This window comes from Theobroma cacao, chromosome 6 (assembly GCF_000208745.1).
Source record: "Theobroma cacao cultivar B97-61/B2 chromosome 6, Criollo_cocoa_genome_V2, whole genome shotgun sequence".
Taxonomy (NCBI): Eukaryota; Viridiplantae; Streptophyta; class Magnoliopsida; order Malvales; family Malvaceae; genus Theobroma; species Theobroma cacao.
In genome coordinates this window covers 19,482,752-19,504,793 of record NC_030855.1, presented here as the reverse complement: position 1 = coordinate 19,504,793, position 22,042 = coordinate 19,482,752, and the positions used below count along the sequence as shown (strand labels likewise).

General features: G+C 33.1%; 2 protein-coding genes across 2 annotated transcripts; both read left to right on the top strand.

Moving 5' to 3' along the window:
- LOC18596159 (IQ domain-containing protein IQM1) lies at positions 4,875-8,120 on the top strand. The gene is made up of 9 exons (XM_018122501.1): positions 4,875-4,890; positions 5,001-5,477; positions 5,523-5,637; positions 5,944-6,009; positions 6,418-6,506; positions 6,626-6,713; positions 7,019-7,249; positions 7,362-7,463; positions 7,581-8,120. Exons 2-9 carry the CDS (start codon positions 5,014-5,016, stop codon positions 8,052-8,054), a joined length of 1,629 nt encoding a protein of 542 aa, XP_017977990.1. The 5' UTR covers positions 4,875-4,890; positions 5,001-5,013; the 3' UTR covers positions 8,055-8,120.
- Positions 10,367-15,096, top strand: LOC18596158 (protein IQ-DOMAIN 1). The gene is made up of 5 exons (XM_018122502.1): positions 10,367-10,553; positions 10,646-10,903; positions 13,667-13,891; positions 14,038-14,151; positions 14,297-15,096. The coding sequence occupies exons 1-5, from the start codon at positions 10,485-10,487 to the stop codon at positions 14,972-14,974; spliced, it is 1,344 nt and encodes a 447-aa protein (XP_017977991.1). The 5' UTR covers positions 10,367-10,484; the 3' UTR covers positions 14,975-15,096.

The following is a 22,042-nucleotide window of genomic DNA, read 5'->3' as shown; positions in this document are numbered from 1 at the left end:
GACTAGATGATCACATGACAACCATATTGGCAGTAAACATTCTCATGGAAAAGTGCAAACTCCCTTCTACTTATCTAGGTTTATTCTTACGATCTAATCAACAATCATTGAAGATCTAGAAGTCGATTATGGAAATATTTGAGTCTATATTAGCAACATCAAAGTCTAAGTTGTTGTTCATTGGAGGGAGAGTCACTCTGCTAAGGCATGTGCTTGTAAGCCTTTACAATTTTTTCAAATCTTTATTTTACGTGCCACAAAGGGTGAAAGAGGTGTTGAATAGAATCTAGAGAAGACTTACATAGAGTAAAGCATCATCCATGCTAAAAATTCATTATGTGGATTGAAGAACAATTTGCAAGTAGAAGGATCACATGAGCTTCGAGATTATTGATCTCTTGGTAAAAATAGGACTTTATTAAATAAATGAATATAAAGGTACGAAAATAAACAAGACTACTTTTGAAGAAATGTTATAGTGGAGAAAAATGACATCATTTCTTGCAATTTGCTCTCAAAAATCCAAAACAACTATTGGTGCTTTAAAATTTGGAAAAATATTGTAAGTCCTCTTTATCCAAATAAGAAATATATTTTTTTGTGTCGTTAGGATTTGGTTTTGTTGTAATCAATGAAAAAATGTTTTTCTTTTGTTTGACAAATGGATTGAGGTTATCATCCTCTAACTTGCTTTCCCAAGAATCTTCACCTTTCCAATAAAAAGAGGGGAATGTTGAGAGATTATGGCCCGTGGGTGAACAATACTTGTTTTGACTGGTAAGTAGTAAAAGAAAAAAAGGGAAAATGTGGTGTGGAAGAATTTAAATGGAGGCTACCTTAAGTTTAATGTAGATGAAGAGAGGTTGCTAAGGGGAAGTTTGTATCAAAGGGTTGCTACACGATGCAAACAAAGCTGTCTAAGTGATATTTTCAAAATCTGTAGGCATTAATGACTCTAATTTTATTGAACTTCTTGTAATGAAAGAGCTTTTTCTGTATAGTTTCAAAATGGGCAAAAACACATGTTTTGGTGGTGGAAAGCAATTCATCAAAAGTGGTGAAGTGGATATCACTCTTAACTTCCTCCCGTTGGAGGATGAGGAAATTAATGTTGTAAACTAAAAATTTGAAGGCGTAAGTAGGCCGATGGCAGATTGTATATATGCCAAGAGCTGTAGATAACCTAGTAGATAGCCTTGCAAAGGCAGGAGTGTAACATGATTACCAATTTCTCAACGTGTTTGCCTAGACAATTCAAACTTTCAAAGACTTTAGCACCTCTGTTTTTGTTGTTTCTCAAGCCTTTTAAGATCTGTTGATGCTATGTGTCATGACCCTCGTGTGGACATGAATCTTACATCATCGAGATAATGCTCCCCGCAGGTAAAGCCACAAAGTCTCACATTGAAGAGAAACTCCCAAAAGGGTAAAGGAACAAAGTCTCACATTAAAGAGCAACTCCCAGCAGGGAGTAAAGGAGGATGTCATGGTCCTAGAGAGAGGAGCCACGAATCTCACATTGATATGTACTAGAGTGATACTAAGAATATAAGGGTTCACACCACCTTCAACATGTGAGACGCCTTTTGTGGGACAAAACCTTAAGGCTAGTAGGGCCAAAGTGAATAATACCTCATAGGGGTTGGTGTGGACCATGACACTATGGGTTGATCAAGAGGTCCTATTAGATGATTTGGTTTTGAGAATGTTTTTGGTTGATTACAGTCAGTGACGAATTCAAGATTTTATATAAAGAGTGACTAAAATGTAATTATAAGAGTAATAATATTATATATAATTATATATAAAAAATTTTATATTCATAGTAACAAAGCAAATTAAAAATTGAGGGATGACGGTCGCCACCACATGCCACCCCCTTAACTCTACCCCTGACTACAAGGTTGTTGTGTTACCTATTTTATAGCAGGTACTCTTAATCTTTTGTTTTTGCTAATGGATAAATTTTTTGTTGATGTGTTTTGAGATGAGGTTTCTCAAATATTTCATAATTGTGAATGAGGCTAAACATAAATTATGGCGAGATTTTGTGTGGATGGTGATGGTTTTTTTTGCTCTTGTTAACATCTGGGGTGCATCTCTTTGTCCTGCAACTAATAATGGCAGGGTTTGCCAACTCCAAACTGTGAGCCTGTTAAACTGTATAATATATGTATATGCCTCTTTGTTGCTTTTTCAAAAAAAAAAAATCAAATGAAGATTCAACCCTAACCATTATTATGACTATGAAAGTGTACAACGCACATATCTCCTTGTTAATGAAAATGAATGCTTTTAAAAAAAAAAAAATGGACCCAATATTCTTTTGAAAAAATAAATGTATTTCATAAAGTTTCAAAGTCCCACATTGCCAGATGATATTTTGTACCTTGGTGGTCAATTTTATTTTTTACTTTACCTTGACTTAGTCTTTTTAATATAAAGAAAGAATTAGTCTTTGATATGCATTCTGCCGTTATAAATGTTTTGTAACGTTAGATAGAATATTTTATTTTGATTTAGTCTTTAATTTTTTCAAAATATTTATAACGTTACATAATACTTTATTTTTTATTTTTTCTTGATTCTCTCAATCGTTCCTCCCTATAAATGTAGCCTCCATGTTGATTCTCAATATACTTCACTTCTCTGCTTCCCTCACTTCCTTATTTTGATGGGTTCTTTCTTATTAGTAATTTTTCTATTATTTCTAGTATCTCTGATAGTTTGTACAAACTAATCAGGAAGAGTCTGTTGAATCTTGAAGGATAATCACTGCAGTTCTTTTGCACTGAATTTTGTACTTCGAAAAGATGAAAATTATCTTTAAAAATAATGATATTATGTCTTAGATTTTTTACTGTTTTTACTTACCTTATTTTATTTTCATTTATTTTCCAGTGTTTTTTCTAACATATTCAACGCTAACCATTATGAATATGAAGAACGCAAACACATGTTTAAATAGGAGCTAACAGCTCCTCAAAATGGAAACCCACGAGCATTTTGACCCACAGCTTGAGCTTCATCTGTTTAGGGCAGTGTTTTTTTGGTCGGGGATCCCTCACATCACATGAATCTCCTTGTTTTCTTTGATTCTCCAAAAAATATGAAGAAGGTGACGGCCCACAAATCGGGCTGAAGAAGTCAAGGGATTAATTTGGTAAGGGTCCACTGCTCTTCAATCGTGTCTGCAAAAGCGCGTGGAAAAACAGTGCCGTCTGCTTCAAACCGTCCCCGATATTTCTTCGTTATTTTACTCAAGGAATTTATCGCAGAACTGACGGTTATGGCTTTGCTTGCATTTAAGGAAACATTTTTAGTCATTATTTTTTTATAATTAAGGTAAGAAAATTTTAATTTTACTCAAAAATCATACATCAATTAATAAATCAAATATTCATATGTATTTTTAATTATTTTTTATTACTTTAAAATTAAATTTATCTTAAAATATATTTTTTCTATCAAATGCATGAGTACCTTACATTGATAGATGCAGATAGTATTAAAATGTGAAATGCTAAAAGCTAAAAGGCAAGAACGGGACGTAAAGAGATTATGTTTGATGAATTTGGGAAATAAAAACTTGAAACAGTTAAGCAATTGGTTCAAGTTCTAGCCAATTTTGCTAGAACTGTTTCAAGCTCTTGTGAAAACAAAGACTTTTTGTGAATCACACCCCATCCCATATTCATCTTTTATTTGCTGCGACCAGCGATTTCATTCAGTGAAGTCAAGTTCAGAAGGAAAATGACATGTCTAATTTCTTCCCTCTTTGCAGGCAGAATATATTATATTAACTAAAAATATTAATTGATTAATAGTAATATGTAGGAATTTAAAGACAGAGAAAAGCTAACCCTAGTCATGGTATGCATTTTTTTTTTCTTTTAGGGCATGTCCCGCATGCATGAATAATGACTAAATTTATATTGACCATGACATATCCTAGAAATTCTTTGTTGAAGTGTTTGACGTGTGAAATTGTGGTAGTTGGTCGGTAGTTTTTTTCTGGTTTTCTATTCTTGATTTTTTCTAAATTTTGAATGGCTATCTTATAATATATAGGTAACAAAGAATATAATAATAAATTTATAAATGAATTTAATTGCCACATTTAAATCATTAGTTATGGGTTAAATTATTTCATTTGACAAACAATCTTGTTAAAAAAATGAACTCTAATATATGAAAATGCATATAAATACATCCATATATATATATATATATAATTTCTTTATTTTAATTATGCATTTGAGGCTAATTTAACAAATAAAAAGAATGAAATCGGACCAAAGTTAAAAGATGGTCACATCAAAGCATATCATAAGAAGCTAGCTAGCCTTTTCTTTTTGGACGAATGAAAAAACAGCAAAACCTTTCTACATTGGAACAGAGCTGCTCCTTTGACTATCCTCTTTGTTTCACATACATATATGGAAGAAAAAAAAAGGGGAAAACATCTTAATTTAGAGCATGAATTAGACGGTTCACAAGTTCACTATAGTTAGTCTCCTTTTCATTTCCAATTCCAAAGCAAGTACAAAGATAGAAACATTTTGGAAACTTTATTTGAAGATTGAAGTCTTCATCTTCAAACAACTCGTGTTATATATTTTCTATTCAAACCACCAGGGTTTGATGGGTACAAGATTTCAAAAGCGGCTCTCATTTTCCTCATCTTTACGTATTTGAAGGTACCACATGCATGTTTACTAAACTTCATTTATTTTCCGGTCTTCTTAACCTTACATGTTTGCAGGATATATAAAGGAGGTCTCAGTCATGTTAAGAAACACTGGACTCAACATTTTAACATTAATAAAACTTTGTAGTATTATTATTTTATAGTGAGAGTGTAGATTCCGGTTTCCTACTTTCATTCAGGTACGATTGATTAATCTTCTTCCTTCTTTCAGGCATTTGTTATAGAGATTTCAATTCATCCTTGATTGTTATGACTTGCAATCTCATGACACGGTCAATTCGTTTTATAGAGAAGACGCAGAGATGGTCATGATGACATCCGTCGACTTTGAGAGGATGGGGAAGGCGACATTGAGAACAAGCAGCTTCAAGAAAAGGGATTCGGAGAACAGTGCGTATGTATCCGATCATGAGCAAGATAATGTCCTTGTTGGAGAGTCTATAAGCTTCAAGAAAAAGAAACCCGGGAAGCTAGAGCTCCAAATGACTATTCCAGCACTGGATATCATGAACAGAAAGATTTCTGATTTAGGTGGAAATGATGAATTGGTTAACAAAGCAAATTCTATCACATTTTCCTCACCAGAGCAGGAAAAATTCCTGTCTTCCAGGCCGGCTAGCGAGCTTCATGCAGCTGCTACTAAGCTGCAAAAATTCTACAAGAGTTACCGGACTCGAAGAAACCTTGCAGATTGTGCTGTTGTTGTCGAGGAGCTATGGTTTGTTCTCTTAACTACGATCATTTCTTTCTTCCAATGCAATTATGGGTCATAATTCTTATTCTTCTTCTTCTTCTTCTTCTTCTTCTTCAGGTGGAAGGCATTAGAATTTGCAGCTCTGAGAAGAAGCTCTGTATCGTTCTTTAATTCGAAAAAATCAGAAACGGCTGTTTCCCGTTGGGCACGAGCTCGGACAAGAGCGGCCAAGGTATGCTTTATTTTTTTCTTGTTTTGTTAATGTAGTGAGTTCGTTATTTGAATGGACAAGGTTTTCTGAAGATAATCAGACAAAGTCTTAATATTCGCTGTCACGTGTTTCAACTTTTAGACCAAATCTAATTCTGTGTCTCTTAAAGATGGAAATTGCTGTGAATTAAGAAAAATGTCGAGCAAATCCCTTCTTTGACCAGGTCCAGGACCCTATTAATGATGACCCTATAAAGTATACCAATAATCTTCTTGCTGCAAACCGATATTCAATCTCAAATTTGTTGCTTATGAACAAATTGTATAGGTTGGGAAAGGCTTGTCAAAGGACGTGAAAGGTCAGCAGTTGGCTTTACGACACTGGCTTGAAGCTGTAAGTCAGCGCTGGAGTATTCTTACTTCTACTTTGAATTCATCTCTATTATGCTTCCAATATTATTCACGACTTTATCATTGGGTTTGATTAAGTTTGGATGAATGATGATATACTTGATTAAACGATGTATTAGCATGGGTTCTGCTTGTATTTAATGTATCATTTATTCTGCAAAAAATGAATGGAAGAAAAATATACCTCCAAATTTATTATTTTAAACTGAGGTTTTTGTTAAGGAGACACGTCCCCTCATTCCCTTAACTATTTTTGGCATGAAATTATGAAACCTTTATTTTCTTGTTAGAATAAGTTATCATGGGACTTGCATTTAAATGCTTTGTTATTTAACATATAATTAAAAGAAATTTTACTATCTTTAATTAATCGTTTGATTTTATTGCACAGATTGATCCACGTCATCGTTACGGTCACAACCTACATTTGTATTACAATATCTGGTTTGAGATTGGGAGTTCTCAACCCTTTTTCTACTGGTAAATTAAAAAAAATCACAAAATAAAATTTCCAAAGATTTCATCTGGAATTTGAAAACTTTTTAAGTTTGTCAAATAGTTCTTGAGTTAGTTAAAATTTTCATTTCATCAAAATGAAGGTTGGATGTTGGAGATGGCAAAGAAGTTAATATTGACAAATGCCCAAGGACTGATCTACAGCGTCAATGCATCAAATATCTTGGACCGGTAAGGCCTAAGGGGCAATTTAATACCTAGTTACCTACCATTGGCACTTGCATATATTGGTAGTAGTCTATTCTAATTGAAAGAGATGGCATGCCATGCCATGCCATGCGCAGCTGTTTCCTTTTAGTCAAGGCAACAAGGGACTTTTCTCCTTCGTTACTTCAGGACAGTGACCCTGATTTGCATGATAAGTCTTACGTTAGAAAAGCAATTGTTTTTGTTTGCAGAATAAGTCTTGCATATTTTGGTTTAGGTTTTTAAGGGAATGTGTATTTAATGCTCAGTTTCATTGCTTGCTTTTGTAGAAAGAAAGGGAAGCATACGAAGTAGTTCTGGAGAAAGGGAAGCTGATTTACAAACAAAGCAAAGTGGCAGTTAACACCATAGAGGGAACCAAGTGGATCTTTGTTCTTAGTACATCAAGAATCCTATATGTTGGGCAGAAGGAGAAGGGTCTGTTTCAGCACTCGAGTTTCCTAGCTGGGGGAGCCACCATTGCGTCTGGCAGATTGGTTATTCTTGATGGAACTCTTGATGTATGTGAATTCCTTCGTCTCATGAACGCGAAAATAATACTTGCACGCGTGCACGATATCAATTTTTGAACATAAGATTTTTAAACGTTGATTTTTTTTTCCCCTTCTTCAGGCTGTCTGGCCCTACAGTGGTCATTATCGCCCGACCGAAGCAAATTTCGCGGAATTATGCCGTTTCTTGGAGGAACATCATGTTGACTTGACAAATGTCAAGGTAACTCGGTTGCTCTTCAGCTTCCTTTCATTGACCTGAGGCACCATTTCAAGACAATTTTGTTGAGCTTACTAGATTGTTGAAATTTATTTATTTATTTTTTATTTTTCTCTGCAGAAATATGCCATGGATGATGATGTGATCCTCAGTCAAGTTAAAATTCACGAGGAACTGAAACCAGAGTCCGTAAAAGAAACGACTGAAAACATGCCATCCAACAATGGCGCCGAGCCAATTCATGCAAATGGGTGCACCAAAGACCATATAATTGGAAAAAATGAGAATGAAGGAAATACTGACAGAAGCAGATTAGTTGACAAAGCTGCAGCGCATGACTTGGGGAAGCCTGTGAAATCCAAATGGTGTACAGGAGTAGGTCCTCGTATCGGTTGTGTCAGAGACTACCCAGCACAGCTACAATTCAAAGCACTGGAACAGGTTAATTTATCACCAAGGGTCAAGGCAGGGCATCCTTCGGTGCCTTGTGCCCCAATTCCTTCTCCCAGACCAAGTCCAAAACTTCACTTATCTCCTAGGCTTGCCTGTATTGGACTCGTTAGCCCAAGGGTCCGGGTTCCTGCTTCTAATTAAGCGCAATTCACCAACTCACTAAATGATACCTTCTTCTTTTTTTAAGGTCCATAGGCCCTCTTTGAGTTTCACAGGAGTAACTCAAAATTTATTGTTCTTACATATAATTTTTACTTTTTTTTTACCTCGGCTGTGCAGTGCGTTGGTATTTTCCTTTTTAGATTAATTTTTCTTGCGGAACAGTTTCTTGAGAAATTGTTTTGCAAAGCAAGAGTTGGTTTATCCAAAGCTTGTTTTTTTTTTTATAATTAAAGGAGGAGAGATTCGAACTTTGCTATTTAAGTAGAGAGATTATACACCAACCAATGAAACAAATGCTCGAATATATCCAAAGCTTGTTAATTGTACTCACATTTCAGAATTTAATGCAAATAAGTTTAGAAAATCTCTCTCCTTCTTGCATAAACCAATAATTGAAAGGTAGATTAACATTTGACTACACGCCTGCATCAAATATTTGAACAAAAAAAAAAAAAACAATACGTTTCAATTTATTTATACCGTAAGTTCTTATGGTACATAGAGGGGAACTTCTTCCATGTCTATTCTAATCTGAAAGTTATGTTTCAAACTTTTAATGGCATGTCGTCCGAAATAAAGATATTCACATTATGCTTAATTTTTTTAAAGTTCAATTTTGCAGTTATACTCTTGTAATTAATGAGGGATTAGAGTTGTAGGCAGGCGCCCAAATAATCCTGGTCGATTCATGCAGTCTTTAGTCAAGTACTCTAAATTTATTTTAATAGTTGAAAACAACCTTACTGATTAAAAGATTAAGGTCAAATTTATTTTTATGTTGTGATTCAAAGTTAAATATTATCACTATACTTCAACTTCAGTAATTTTACCATTATAGTGTCTTTGTTGATTTTAAAACAAATAAATAACAGAAATGAACAAAAATATGCACTTGCTTCAACAAACTAATTTGTACAAATGTTCAATTATTTTTTTTTTATTTTAAAAGTTTATAAAATTGAAAATACGGAGATAAAATTGAATAAGATTGAAATGGAAGGAAAGACTCAATATTCAATCATAAAATGCTACAGTTATAAATTTGACTTTAATCTCACTAATCAATTTGAAAAAAATAAAAAATAAACGCAAATCAAGGTAACTGATAAAACTTGCAAAAGGAAATAAAGAAGGAAAAAATAAAATCGTAATTGCACTATTTATTTATTATAGGGTCGGGTCTACATTTATCTACGTCTTATTCGTGATTAGACACACACACATAAAACAAAACAAGTAGTTCCCTTGCCTCTTTCCCAAGCGTTGTTTCCACGCTGTTTGAACTAAGAAACTTTGTTGAGATAGAATTTCCTTTTAGTTTGTTCCTACTGACGCAATTTCTTTATGGAACACATTGTGCCGAATCCCTTATTTCGTAGTCTTAATACGTTTCCAAGTAGAAAACGACATGTATTGAAGCAGTTCCATTCTACTATTATTTGATTTGCTGCTGCCTTTGTTTCACACTCATGAATGATTTTTGGGTGCCACGAATCTGAATGCAAGTATGCCAATTTCTTTATTTAGTCTCCTCTTGTTTAGGGCAATCTGGCCTAACAAATTATCAGATGATAGAGGAAAGGCAAAGACATCAGATACCTCATGTGTTGAGCACAACATTTTTGAATTTCTTTGGGGTCACAATATAATTAGTAGAAGAAAACCTGGCCTCAAAAGCAACGGGGTCCATTACACCTCGACAAGCAACATTTCGAGTTTTCTTCTTCTTTTTTTAAATGAAGATAAAGCAATATTTGGAAATCATGGCTCCTTTTGATATAGTATTACTAATAATATTTAATTGTCAAAAAAGAAAAGATTTAGTTGCTTTTAAAAAGGTTACAAGGTTGCTTTGCCAAAATTGGAACTCAAGGGATCCTAATTCACCAAAAAAGAAAACGGGAATTCAAAGGCCAATGCAATTTTGCTTCTTTCTATATATGCATGTGGATATATATATTAAATATTTCTAAATTTTGTTTCGTTAACTCTCTTTACTAATATGAAATCCTCAGGATAGAAATCGGCCAGCAAATATGATGCTCTCCTAAGAAAAGAATGATTTTACATCCTTTTTTATTTTTATTTTTTTAATTTTCAATTTGTAGATATGTCCGAATATAAAGGTAGACAACCTTGTAACAAAGAGGGGGAGCGTTCAGACCATATCCAAAACCCAAGAGTCAATGTATCCGTTATGACTATTTATTACTACTTTTTTCGAATTTCAAAAATTCAAAACGTGTCCCTCCCCGATAAAATGCTCACCCCTTCCTCAAAAGGCCAAACTCACTTCTTAACCAAAAATCAAGTTCCCCTCTCCATCTCCTCCTCCTCCTCTTAAGCTTACTTGCTCTGATTCCAGCAAATTGAAGCTTTCTAAATACTACATTTCTTCCAATTCCTAAAATGGGTGCTTCAGGAAAATGGTTCAAATCACTTATAACTCTCAAAACCCTTCAAGCTCCCAGTAACCAAGTAATTTCGCCAAGACCAAAACTAGGAATACCACTTTTCTAGCTTTCTTCTTCTTGCTTCCCGGATTTCATTTTCTTTTACTGGTTTTGTAGGAGAAAGTGGGAGATAAAGCCAAGAAGAAATGGAGGCTATGGAGAAGCTCATCGGAAGGGTTCGGATCCTCCTCATCCAAGGGTCTCAAGATGCGCACCGTGGCTTCTTCAGAGGCTTCCGATTCTTCTTTCATGGTGGATGATGATGTGCTCGCTGCAGCTATGGCTACCATTGTTCGTGTTCAACCCAAAGATTTCCGAGCTGTGAAGCGAGAATGGGCCGCGATTCGAATCCAGACTGCATTTCGAGGCTTGTTGGTATATGGGTTTCTACTCTCTCTATGGTTGATACGATTTTTTTTCCCTTATATGCATAATTTTAGCTTCTGCTATAAATTTTAATATTTCCTCGTGAATCGTCAAACTTTGAGGTTTAGGGTACATGCCAAGGCTCCTTTTAGGGCTACGTGACTTTGATCTATGGGTTTGATTTCCTTGCTCTTTTTTCCAGACAAGTTTTGGCTAAAATATGTAACGGTGAGCACTGAACAGTGTAGGCCAGTTAGTGAGATTAGTTTCCCTAAGAATGAAAACAGCGGTGGTGTTGATGGTTGAGATTGAGAAATGTAAGGGTGAGATCGAGAGTTACAATAAGAGATTGAAATTAAGGGTCAGATAATATTAGTAACAGTTGGTTGCTGTGAAGTAAGATGTGATAAGAAAATAAAATAATCATTAATGACATTAAAGTAAAGTTGATATATTATGTAAATTTATATTATCTTTGACATTTACAAAGTTAATAATATTTAACACATAATTATTATTTTTTAAAAACTAATAATATAACATATTGGAAAATAACAAAGTAATATTCATTTTATTAATTACTCGTATATTTTTATTTTACATAACTAATTATATGTGTTTTTCTTTTTATTTATTCATCTATTTATTAAAATAAACTGATTATATATTTCCTGGTTATAGTCACTTATTTATATAATTATTTATTTATTTTTATACTTATATTTTGTTTTATTTATAAGATTAATATTTGATGCATTGACAACTAATAGATACTGTCACCTCATTAATGAGGTAAAAATCAAAGTTTACAAAAGCTTAATAATAAACATTAAAATACTTTTGCCGATTAATTAAAAAATAAAATATTGTAGTTTTTTCTCCAAATTCAGTATTAAGATTTATATTTCATTTTGCTTCTTCAATCTATTCTCTACTTCAAGATGTTGTCTTTATGATGTAGAGAACAGACCAGAAAGCAATCTAAAATATAAACATTTAAACTGAATTAGGAGAAAAAATTAAAATATATATTTTTAATTAACATGTAAAAGTTAAAATATTTATTATTAAGTGTTTGTATGTTTTAATTTTTATCTCATTAATGAGATGTCAGCATTTTGTTTGTTGGCTGATAGTGTATAAAAATTAATCACGATCAATGCTTCAAAGATAATAAGCTATACCTTATTAATATCACACATATTTATCATCTATATAATAAACTATATTTATCTATTTATTAAAATAAATTAAATATGAACTTGGGCTAGGGTAATGATTGGACCATCGATGCGTGGGCTATACTAATTGCACCATATAGGCTCCACTCGTGATGGACCTTTGATGTCCAAATATGAGTGGGGTGTTTTCCATGGATCATCAGTGCGCTGGCTTGACTCAATGATAGCCCGCAGCACGAGTAGATTAAAAAATGCTCAAACCGCACCGTGTTAGTTTGCTGGCGATACGATCCATGTCCAAAGCCTTAAGGATAATTAATGACCACAGTTTTTGACTGTTACTTTCCTTGTTCCAATTTTTCGTTTATTTTATTTCAATCTTACTTGGTACTTGCTGCTTTTGCTTCTATATTTTGCTGTTAAATTTATGCTGTTAAACATAATATATATTTTTTAGAATGTATGATGTCTTCTTATTTGTTGTTTTTGGACACATCCAGTGTTTAATTGTGCAATTTTATAAGCAAATTAATAAATAAAAAGAAAATTAGAATATTCAATTGTGAATTTTAAAATTTTAAATATCCAATCGAGTATTTAACTGTAAATCAGGTATCACATATACAATTAACTCACTCACCTAGTGGATTCACGAGCTCATGAAGAGATAAATGGGAAGAGACAATGGCAATTAAGTATAACCCTTAACAACTCATAAAAGGGATAAGCCATTGAAAGTGTTGAAGGGTTTAAACACCGAACAGAAATCCTTTGCCTTTATCATGTGTTTTTTTATTTTGTTCTGTTTATATTTTAATACCACATGCTTCTTGCATTAAGTTTATTAAAATTATTTAATCCTATGAAAATCATTAATTAACGGCGGTAGGTTTTGCTATTGGGGTTTCGTACAAATTTTTACTATCCATTTTATCTCCTGTAATTTTTTTCCATTATTTAATCTCAATTTGTGACTTTTGTTCCCTTTTAAATAGATTTTTTTCCTCTCTTTAACGTTTTTATCTGATTAAATAATATTAATAAACTTAATGCAGGAAACACATCACATTAAAATATAAATGAAACAGGAAATTAAGGGAACACGGGTAAAGACGAGGATTTCCGTTCTTAAACACCACTTATCTTTGTCATATCTCTTATTCACATAGTTTTTCATTGTGTTAATCTTCTACGAGAGTGGAACTGACTCAACTGAGTTAAAATTTCAGAAAGTCTGTCCTGGATGAAACTTGGCTTGATATGAACTTGCACAGCTTATTTATGCTTTTGATGTTGAACAAGCGAATAAAAGGAGGAAACTAGGACTCTTGATCTTAGACTGTTCTTTTGCAAGCATGATTTTGGTAAATTCAATTGTGACAATTAGTCTTTTAGGAAGAATTGATCTTATGGTAAGTGGCCATAATTATGCTTTCTCCTCATTTTATCTCATCTTAAGGCATAACTGTCATTATAGTTAATGGAAACTAGAGCGCATTTGGTGAAAATTGTCCATCTACTTTTTGATGCATTCCTTCTATTTCATGGAAAATATATATGATTCATTAATAAGGCGATGAAATGCTGTCAGGCAAGACGAGCTCTTAGGGCCTTGAAAGCAGTAGTAAGGATTCAAGCTATATTCCGTGGTCGTCAGGTCCGAAAGCAAGCTGCTGTGACATTAAGGTGCATGCAAGCACTTGTAAGGGTCCAGGCTCGGGTAAGAGCACAATGTGTGATATCTACAGAAGGACACCCTGTGCAGAAACTAATAAATGAATACCACAGCCAAACTGATCCAACCAAGAATACCGAGGTTAGATGGGTTACTTGTTTTTTGTTTTTTTCCATAAGATTTTGTATGGTTACCTGTCATCAAGATATAATTGTATATATCATTTTACTTTTAACTTAGACGATAACGAGATGCTGATACTGTTTGCTTATCTTAACAATTTTCAGAGAGGATGGTGCAACAGTCCAGGAACATTAGAAGAACTAAGCGCAAAACAACAAATGAGGCAAGAAGGTGCAATAAAGAGGGAGAGAGCAATAGCATACTCTTTCTCAAAACAGGTAACAGAGCTTGAAAACATAGACACTTTCATTAACTTCCTGTTAGCTAGATAATGGAAGGGGATGCGAAAGTTGTGTTGAATGGTAAAACTACAAGACATTTCCCTTGATGTTTGACTTCAAATAGTTTAATTCTACTTTTCAGCAATCAAGATCATATGCCAGCCCAAATTCAAGAGCAAACAAGCAGCCACTGCCTAGCAAACATCAAAGGCTAGATAGGAATAGCCCAGATTGGAATTGGCTAGATCGTTGGATGGCAATCAAGCCCTGGGAAACCAGGATGATGGAAGACATTCATACAGAGGCATCAGAGATGACCACATTTTCTCGGAACAGTCACTCCAGCTGTTTTGAACATGACTCCCTAAAAGTAAAAAGGAACAATGTGACGAGCAGAGTTCTTGCAAGACCCCCAATTGCCAGTCAAACTTCTGGTTCATTGTCTGCCCCAAGTTCTGAGTCTGTCTATGACGAGGGCTCAACATCTACTTCATCTACATCTGCATCTCCAACCACATTGTCTAGCAACACTCTTGTTGCCGACACATTAGATGATGATCGTACTCAAAAACCCAGCTACATGAACCCTACAGAGTCTATTAAAGCTAAACAAAAGGCTTTCAGGTTTTCCTCAGATAATATGCCAAGACATGCCGTTGATGATTTACATTTTCATAAGAAATTGGTGACACTTCCTTGTGAGGACACCAGGAGCAGTGCTGGCTCTAATGCATCAATTAGTATCTCCAGGGAGTTGTACCGACCAATACAATTAGGTAGACATGATTGCCTGAGGAATCAGTGGCGTCAAGGTAGATGAGATGAAAATTCTGTTGTTTAACTATCACAAGTATTAATGTAACCCTACAATGAAATCCTACAAAAGACTTTTTTGTAGTATTATGTAAGTGAAACAAGTTTAATTAAGAAAACTTTTAATTATTCCCCCAATCTCAATGTTACATACAATATTTTTGTTGATGATAAAAATAAAATTTATTTAGTGGGAGTGCCTTTTGCCTTACTAATAAATGTCATATTTCCATTGAAGTCAAAACCAAAATACAACAGAGCTTTGACAACACAGACAGACAAGCAAAACATGTCGGAACAACTTAGGATTTCTCTGCTTATTGTTTTGGAGTAGTGCCTTAGGGCCTCAAGTTGGTCCCAAAAGCTTGGTTTTAAAATTATTCCACCACAGATTTATGTTTGGCTTTAGCCAAAAGCCTTCAATGCCGGATTCCTGTCAGTGCATGCCGAAACCAACACTTTTCTTAGCTCAAAATCCAATACCTCCGAGTAATGTTGGAAAGTTCAGACAACTTCAAAAGGAAAGAGTTTCTTCTCTTTTTTTTTGTCACAACTGATTTGAAAGAAACGTTAATGAAACAAATTCATTTTATTGGTAAAAAGAAAGAGATAGTGTAAGCAATTAACAAACAAACTTTATTGAATGAAAAGCCAGCTGCTAAAAGTTCATAAACTGGAGCATCACCAGAGTGCTTACCAAATTAAGTATAATTAAATTAACTAATGAGATGTATTCCCACTTTTAGTTTAATAATAAATAAATGTATCTCTCGTTAAAATTAAAATAAAATTAATGTTTTTATTCATATATTTAACTTATTGATTAAAAACTCTATACATATATATTCATAATGTTGATTCATGCATATTTATCATATTAAGACTAATTTTAATAAAAGATTAATATTCTTTAAAAAGAGTTAAATAGCTATACTATACTTGTATATGAAACAATATTGCATACAAGTATTTGACTCATTGATTGGTGCTTGATCTCCATTTTAAAGAGTAAAATTCAAATTCACTTTCCTAATTAAAAAAAATGATAGAAAATTAAGTCACTCTAAGATCAATAGATAAGCAAAGCTTTCATCATGAGGATGACGATTTACCACAAGGGATTAGCAATAATTAAGCTTGATGACACATGCCATCATGTGGTTAACCTCAATCATTATATCAACAACAATTACTTATAACCTTTAAAAAAAACAATTAATTATCATATGCTGATCAATAAAAATGTGAAAACCATGGCCCGTTATTCACGCTCATTTTCAAAGGACCACACACATCACCATCATCGGTTCCTTCCCTCCATACTATGAATCGCCTAGTCTTTCGTTCTTTAAGCAATATAAAGATATAGAAAATCAACCCTAAAAGAAATATCAAAAGGTATTGAAAATCCGTATCATGGGTTAACCTAGTTAGACTGGTCGGCAAGTGAGTCTTATCTTAATTTTTTTTATATTACTTTGAATCTTCTCATCCGTTAAAGTAAATAAGTAAAATTAAGTTATATAATCTTAAATTCAACTTAAAATTAATTGGTAATAATAGAAAAAAAATTAAATTTAAATATAAAAATTACGAGTAATCCAAAATTTAAACAACATAAAATAATATTACTCAAAAAAATAATTTATTTTTTAATATAAAATTTTAGGATATCAAATAGATCAGACGATGAGATGGTTGATCGGTCATCTTCAAAAACTGAGTGAGGACATATTTTGAGAAATTATAGACAGTATCTCCAATTCGTTAAAGGTTGTCTTGTTTGTAATGATGCATGGAACTATGTCCTCGCAAAGGAACACTGGATCAATTCAGTTGCTTCCGTGTAGGGATGTGCACTAACAAAGGCAAGAAATCAGGATGCTACCAAAAGCTGTAAAAATTTCTTGGACGTCAACTTGATAAGATTCTCAAGGTGAAGGGGCAAAAAAAAAAAATAATAATAATAATAAAGGTATGGGAAAGCTTTCTTCAATTTTGAGTAAACAAGTGGACTTTCTTTCATGGGGGGGTTGCTATGAAGAGAAGGAAGGCAGTGTGGGGGCTAGTGGGGTCTTAATAGGCTGCCTGTTTTCTTGAATAATGGGGTACACTGCATAGCTTGTTTTCACTACCGTTTATGGTTTAAAAGTTTCTTTGATCTTCTTCACCGCATCTACTTTGTATAAAGGGGAATGCTATTGATATAAATATGTACACTCACATCTATATATAGTTTGGTGAGATAGGATTGATTTTATAAAGAGAGATTCAAATTTGGATTGAACCCGTTTTTTTTAATCTACTGTCAACTGCTGTATCTTTAAAGGATTGAATGCAAGTGTGTGTCAAGGTGAAAAGATATTGGGTACTTGTTTATTTTTATTGGTAGCTAGAGTTGCTCAACATTTTCCAATTTCCTATGCCCAAAAGTTTGATTGGATTAAGACTTTGTCAAGTTAGGTAGAATAGAGGCATTGATTTAATTATGCATGGATAAAGGAAGTTAATTTAATTATACCCACTTTTAAAAAAATGTTCAGTATAACCCAATGAAAAATGATAATTACTTGTTTCTTTCTTGTAGATATGTGATTGAGGTGGGCCAAATTTATGATTGCCTAGTTTTCCATGCTTTTCATGTATAAAGTGATTCTTTTGACATTTGCAACTCCATTGGAGTTCCGGCTCCCCACCTCTCTCATCTTTTATGGCTTTTATAAGAGTCAAGTTGTTCTTTATGAACAAGTAATTACTTCATCTTGATGAAGAGGTAAAAGGGAGGTATAAGGAGAAATGCTTTTTTTTTTTTCTCTTATTTATAATACTCTTCCAACCGTGATTCTTACATAGAGTAATCTTAGGTCATTTGATGATCAGTTGGTTTTATGAGTGAAAAAAGAAAATGTTGAGGAAAAGTATAGAACAAAGAGGAAGGGTTAAATTTAGGTGAGAAGTTTATGACTTACTGCAAAAATCTACACTCCCTTTCTTATGGTTTTGGGGCATTTTTAGTATGGAAAAGGATATTAGTGCCCTCTCTAAAATTTCAATTGTGATATTGAAAGCAAATTTTCTAAATTACTACTTCTTTTTATTTTTATTCGAAAACGAAAAAAAAAAATTGAATGAAAATGACCCATACCAAAACCAATTCTCTTTCAAGACAGGGCAAAGAATTACCTGGTCATTCTTTCATGTGTACTTCTTTTGATGGCTCAGTGAGTTGGGAAAAAACAAAATCCTTCCACAGGTTATGTCCTCTGATGGCTCCACAAATAAAGCAAACGAGGCTGGGGCTATTAATTGTTGCATGTGCAACAATAAATCAAGAATCTCGTTCGGTCCTATTTCTTCCATTACAAGCATTCCAATCTCTTTACCTTTTTCTTCCGGAAGCAAGACTAAAATGTAACCTAGATACTTTGCACACCTGTTTCACCTCAAGAGAGCATTTGCTTTAAGGATGATTTTAGCTTTTACGTCTTGCATATTTTTCATATGGGGAATTGCATTAGCCAGGGAGATGTATATTTATGCATGCTTATAACCTAATTTCCAACACTTTCTAGGATATGGGTTTCCTTTTATATACCCAATTGCTTATTATAATCCAAATGTTTTTTTCTCAAATTCTTGATATAATCTTCAAATTAAGGACATTATCGATCAATCTGACTTAACTAGCACACATAGTATCAAGTATCTACTATAAGTCCCTAACCTAGCTAGATTAGACAAGAAGAACACACTTGGCTGCAAAAGCCTGTATTTGCAAGTTATATTGGTGTTCATCATTTACGAAAGTCAATGCAGTAGTCCACCAGGAATAATGCTAGCTAGTTAAACACATATCAGGACTCACCCCTTTTTGCATCAATCCCTATTCATTGACGAATTGCTTTGTCTATTCCTCCTTGTGAAACACGTTTAGACTCATCTTAATGAATTAATGTTAGCTACACTGCAACTTTCAGTGTAAATCATTGTTATTAACCAACTTTCCAATGTTGACACCTCAGCTTATATAAATATTCATAGATATTAAAAAAATGATGATAAATTTAATTAATGATCTATGTGATTATGAACGAAAAGAGTCCAGACTTCTACGATTATTCTCGCAGTATCTTCTATTTTAATTTGTAGCTAAATTCGTAATAAAGTTTGATTAAGTTAATTATTCAATGATGCCAACAGATTTAGTATAATCATAACCTCTGTCATTATCTAGTGGCTGTACCGGAATGTCAAGGAAAATAGATGTTGGTCAAAAGGAGAGAAATTTAGCCCAAGTTCCCATCGAGCTAAATTTGGACGTCAAGCATCAAAAGGAGGAAAACAACACAATTTGGAACCTTAATCTGTTTCAAGTTAAACACTTTGCTAAATCGAGAGCAATCTGATTGGAATAACGACGCCGAGAAGCACTAAAACCAATCCATATTAATTCTTGCGTATGAAAGAATAGAGTGCTTATCAAAAAATTTCAGATTCTTTCTTGGAGAATATTGTAGTATAGCCCATCTTTTAGTTTTACTATAATTAGTCTAGATTTTATACTAGTTGAAGAAAAGTGATGAATTTGACGCTGGAGGGTCTTTTATTCATTGGAAAAATAGTTATGAATTTGCCAACTAACCTAGGTATATAATTCATCATTTTTTTCCCCTGAGAAAAAGGATATAGAAAGGCCACTCATATTAATTGAATCTACTTTTTCCCATAAATGTATATATATTACTTGCATTGCAAGAAGAGGCAAGGAGCAATATTACTCGGTGAAAGATACCTTGCTCAACAAAGTTGCGAGATGTGGTTGGGACTTTCCTCTACAGGAATTGATAATAATGAATTAATGATAGTACAGCACGTAATGGGTAACGCATTAATTTCATCTAAACAAAATATAATATAATATGTACACTTTTTACGTCATTTCATATTTAATATTTTTTTTTTCATTTCATTTGAACAAATTACAATACATATTTTTTTCCTCCATAGTATTTAATACTTTAATATTCAATTTTTTAAAAAATCTAATTTTGTTTTTTTATTCTAAAATTATAAAGACGATGGACAAAATAAAATTAATTAAGATATTCGACTTAATTAAGACAAAGCTGATGATGTACGTTTGCCATGTTTTTGGAGATTGACAAAAACGTACAGTAGATCATACTATACTCTAGCTCCCAAGGGGTTTTTTTTTTAAAAAAAAAAAATTTTATTCATATGGCTTTGAAGGTGGTTTTCGTTTCATGATAAATTGTACCAAGGAGGAAAGACAAAAGAAAGTTTAACTTTTCAACAGCCTCACCCTCGTTTAGAAGAAAATGTAAGCGTGATGATTATTCTTTTATATATAATATATATTAAATATAAAGCAAAACAACTCTGTTTTGCCTTTAAGTGATCATGCAGAATATTGTCAAAAATGCTTTAGATTAAGATGAACAATTTAATTTCTAATCGTGGAAATTTGTCTAATCGAATGAGCAAAGATTGAATTAGGAAAAAAATAAAAATAAAAGAAACGCCCGGCAGGCATATAGAGGTATAATCACCATTTCCATGTCCTTAATCATAGTCTTGTAGAACATCGCATTTGCTACCATCAATTAGCACAATAATTATCAGAACATGAAGCATTGCTAATCATTGAGATGCATCTAAACCAATTAATTACTTTTGACTCTAGCCAACAAAGAATCAAGTTTATATGTTTCGATATAATTAAATTCTCTACTTGGAAGAAAACATACCTAAACTTATGGGTCTATTAAATTAATACTTTTGATCCTAACAACCTAAATTCAAGTAACGTTTATATTTTCATGGAATGTTGCAAGAAGTTGGATTTTACTTGCAGAAGGTTTTCTTTGCCATCAATTTAATTCTTGTTCCCAATATCATTTAGCCTTTGTTTCGATACTCATTAATAAGTATTCCCAATATCGTCCGATCTATAAAGATAAAGGCCAGCATTCATTCCATGCCAGACTTGTCCTCCCCTTCTTTCATGTTACCACAAAGAAACCTGGCTGCTAAATATGGAAAGAGCAAGCATTTGTGCTAGCGACCCTAGTTCAATCATAACCAAACCCTTGCTTAAAAATTCTTTTGACTCTTTCATTGATGATCATTGCTAGTCATTTCTCTGTCCATCTCTATATGTGCCTGAAATATCTCATTCAATCAGCCAAATAAAATTTTTTTACACATTTTGGATTTTTATATATATCAAATTCCTTATGACCCCACTAATGAAAATTAATAATCTAGCTCAAAAGTAAATTGATTTCTGCTTTACTATGTGTTTGCATTTTTCATGGTAGGGGTGGCCACTCTTGTCCGAAGATATAGCCATCCAATCGAGTCCAATCCAAGAAAAGTTGGGAAAAAAAAAACAAAAACAAAAACAAACGGATTTGCATTGAAATTTTTTGTCAACAATGAGCCCTAGATGTTAATTAAGCAATCCATTGCTTCCATCAAAGTAAAGAAATTCAGCAATTGCTAGTGTAATGTGGTCCCCAAAGAGGAATAATTACTTGAGCTAGTTTGGCTGTCTTCCATTGCTTAGATGCCAATCAATGATTTGGCTTTCAAAGTGTTGTTTCAATTGTTAATTCATAATTAATACTAATTGTCTAGTTCTGATTCATATAATTTAAAGCATGATGCAAAAATTGCAGAGCATATTGACTCTAATAAACAACATGGAAACAGAAAATTAAACACCAAGAATAAATGATGGAAAGAACTCTTTGATATTGTTAAAACATTTCAACTCTTAGTGATTTAGAACTTAAATTTCAAGAATTTATTTTACTAATTAAAATGTAAGAATGGCTGATATCCACATCTTCGAATCTTTAAGTTTCTGAACTCCCCTTTCATATCTAAAAGAGAAAAATGAGGTGGAAAATATTTGTATATTTAGATTTACTTGTTTTTTTTTTCCTCACATTGCATGACTTTAAAAGGGGCCTTTTTGCACTTGATTACATGCAAGTTCCATAAGAATTCAACAGCAATTAATTAATCTTGCTTTAGAACAAATAAAAGT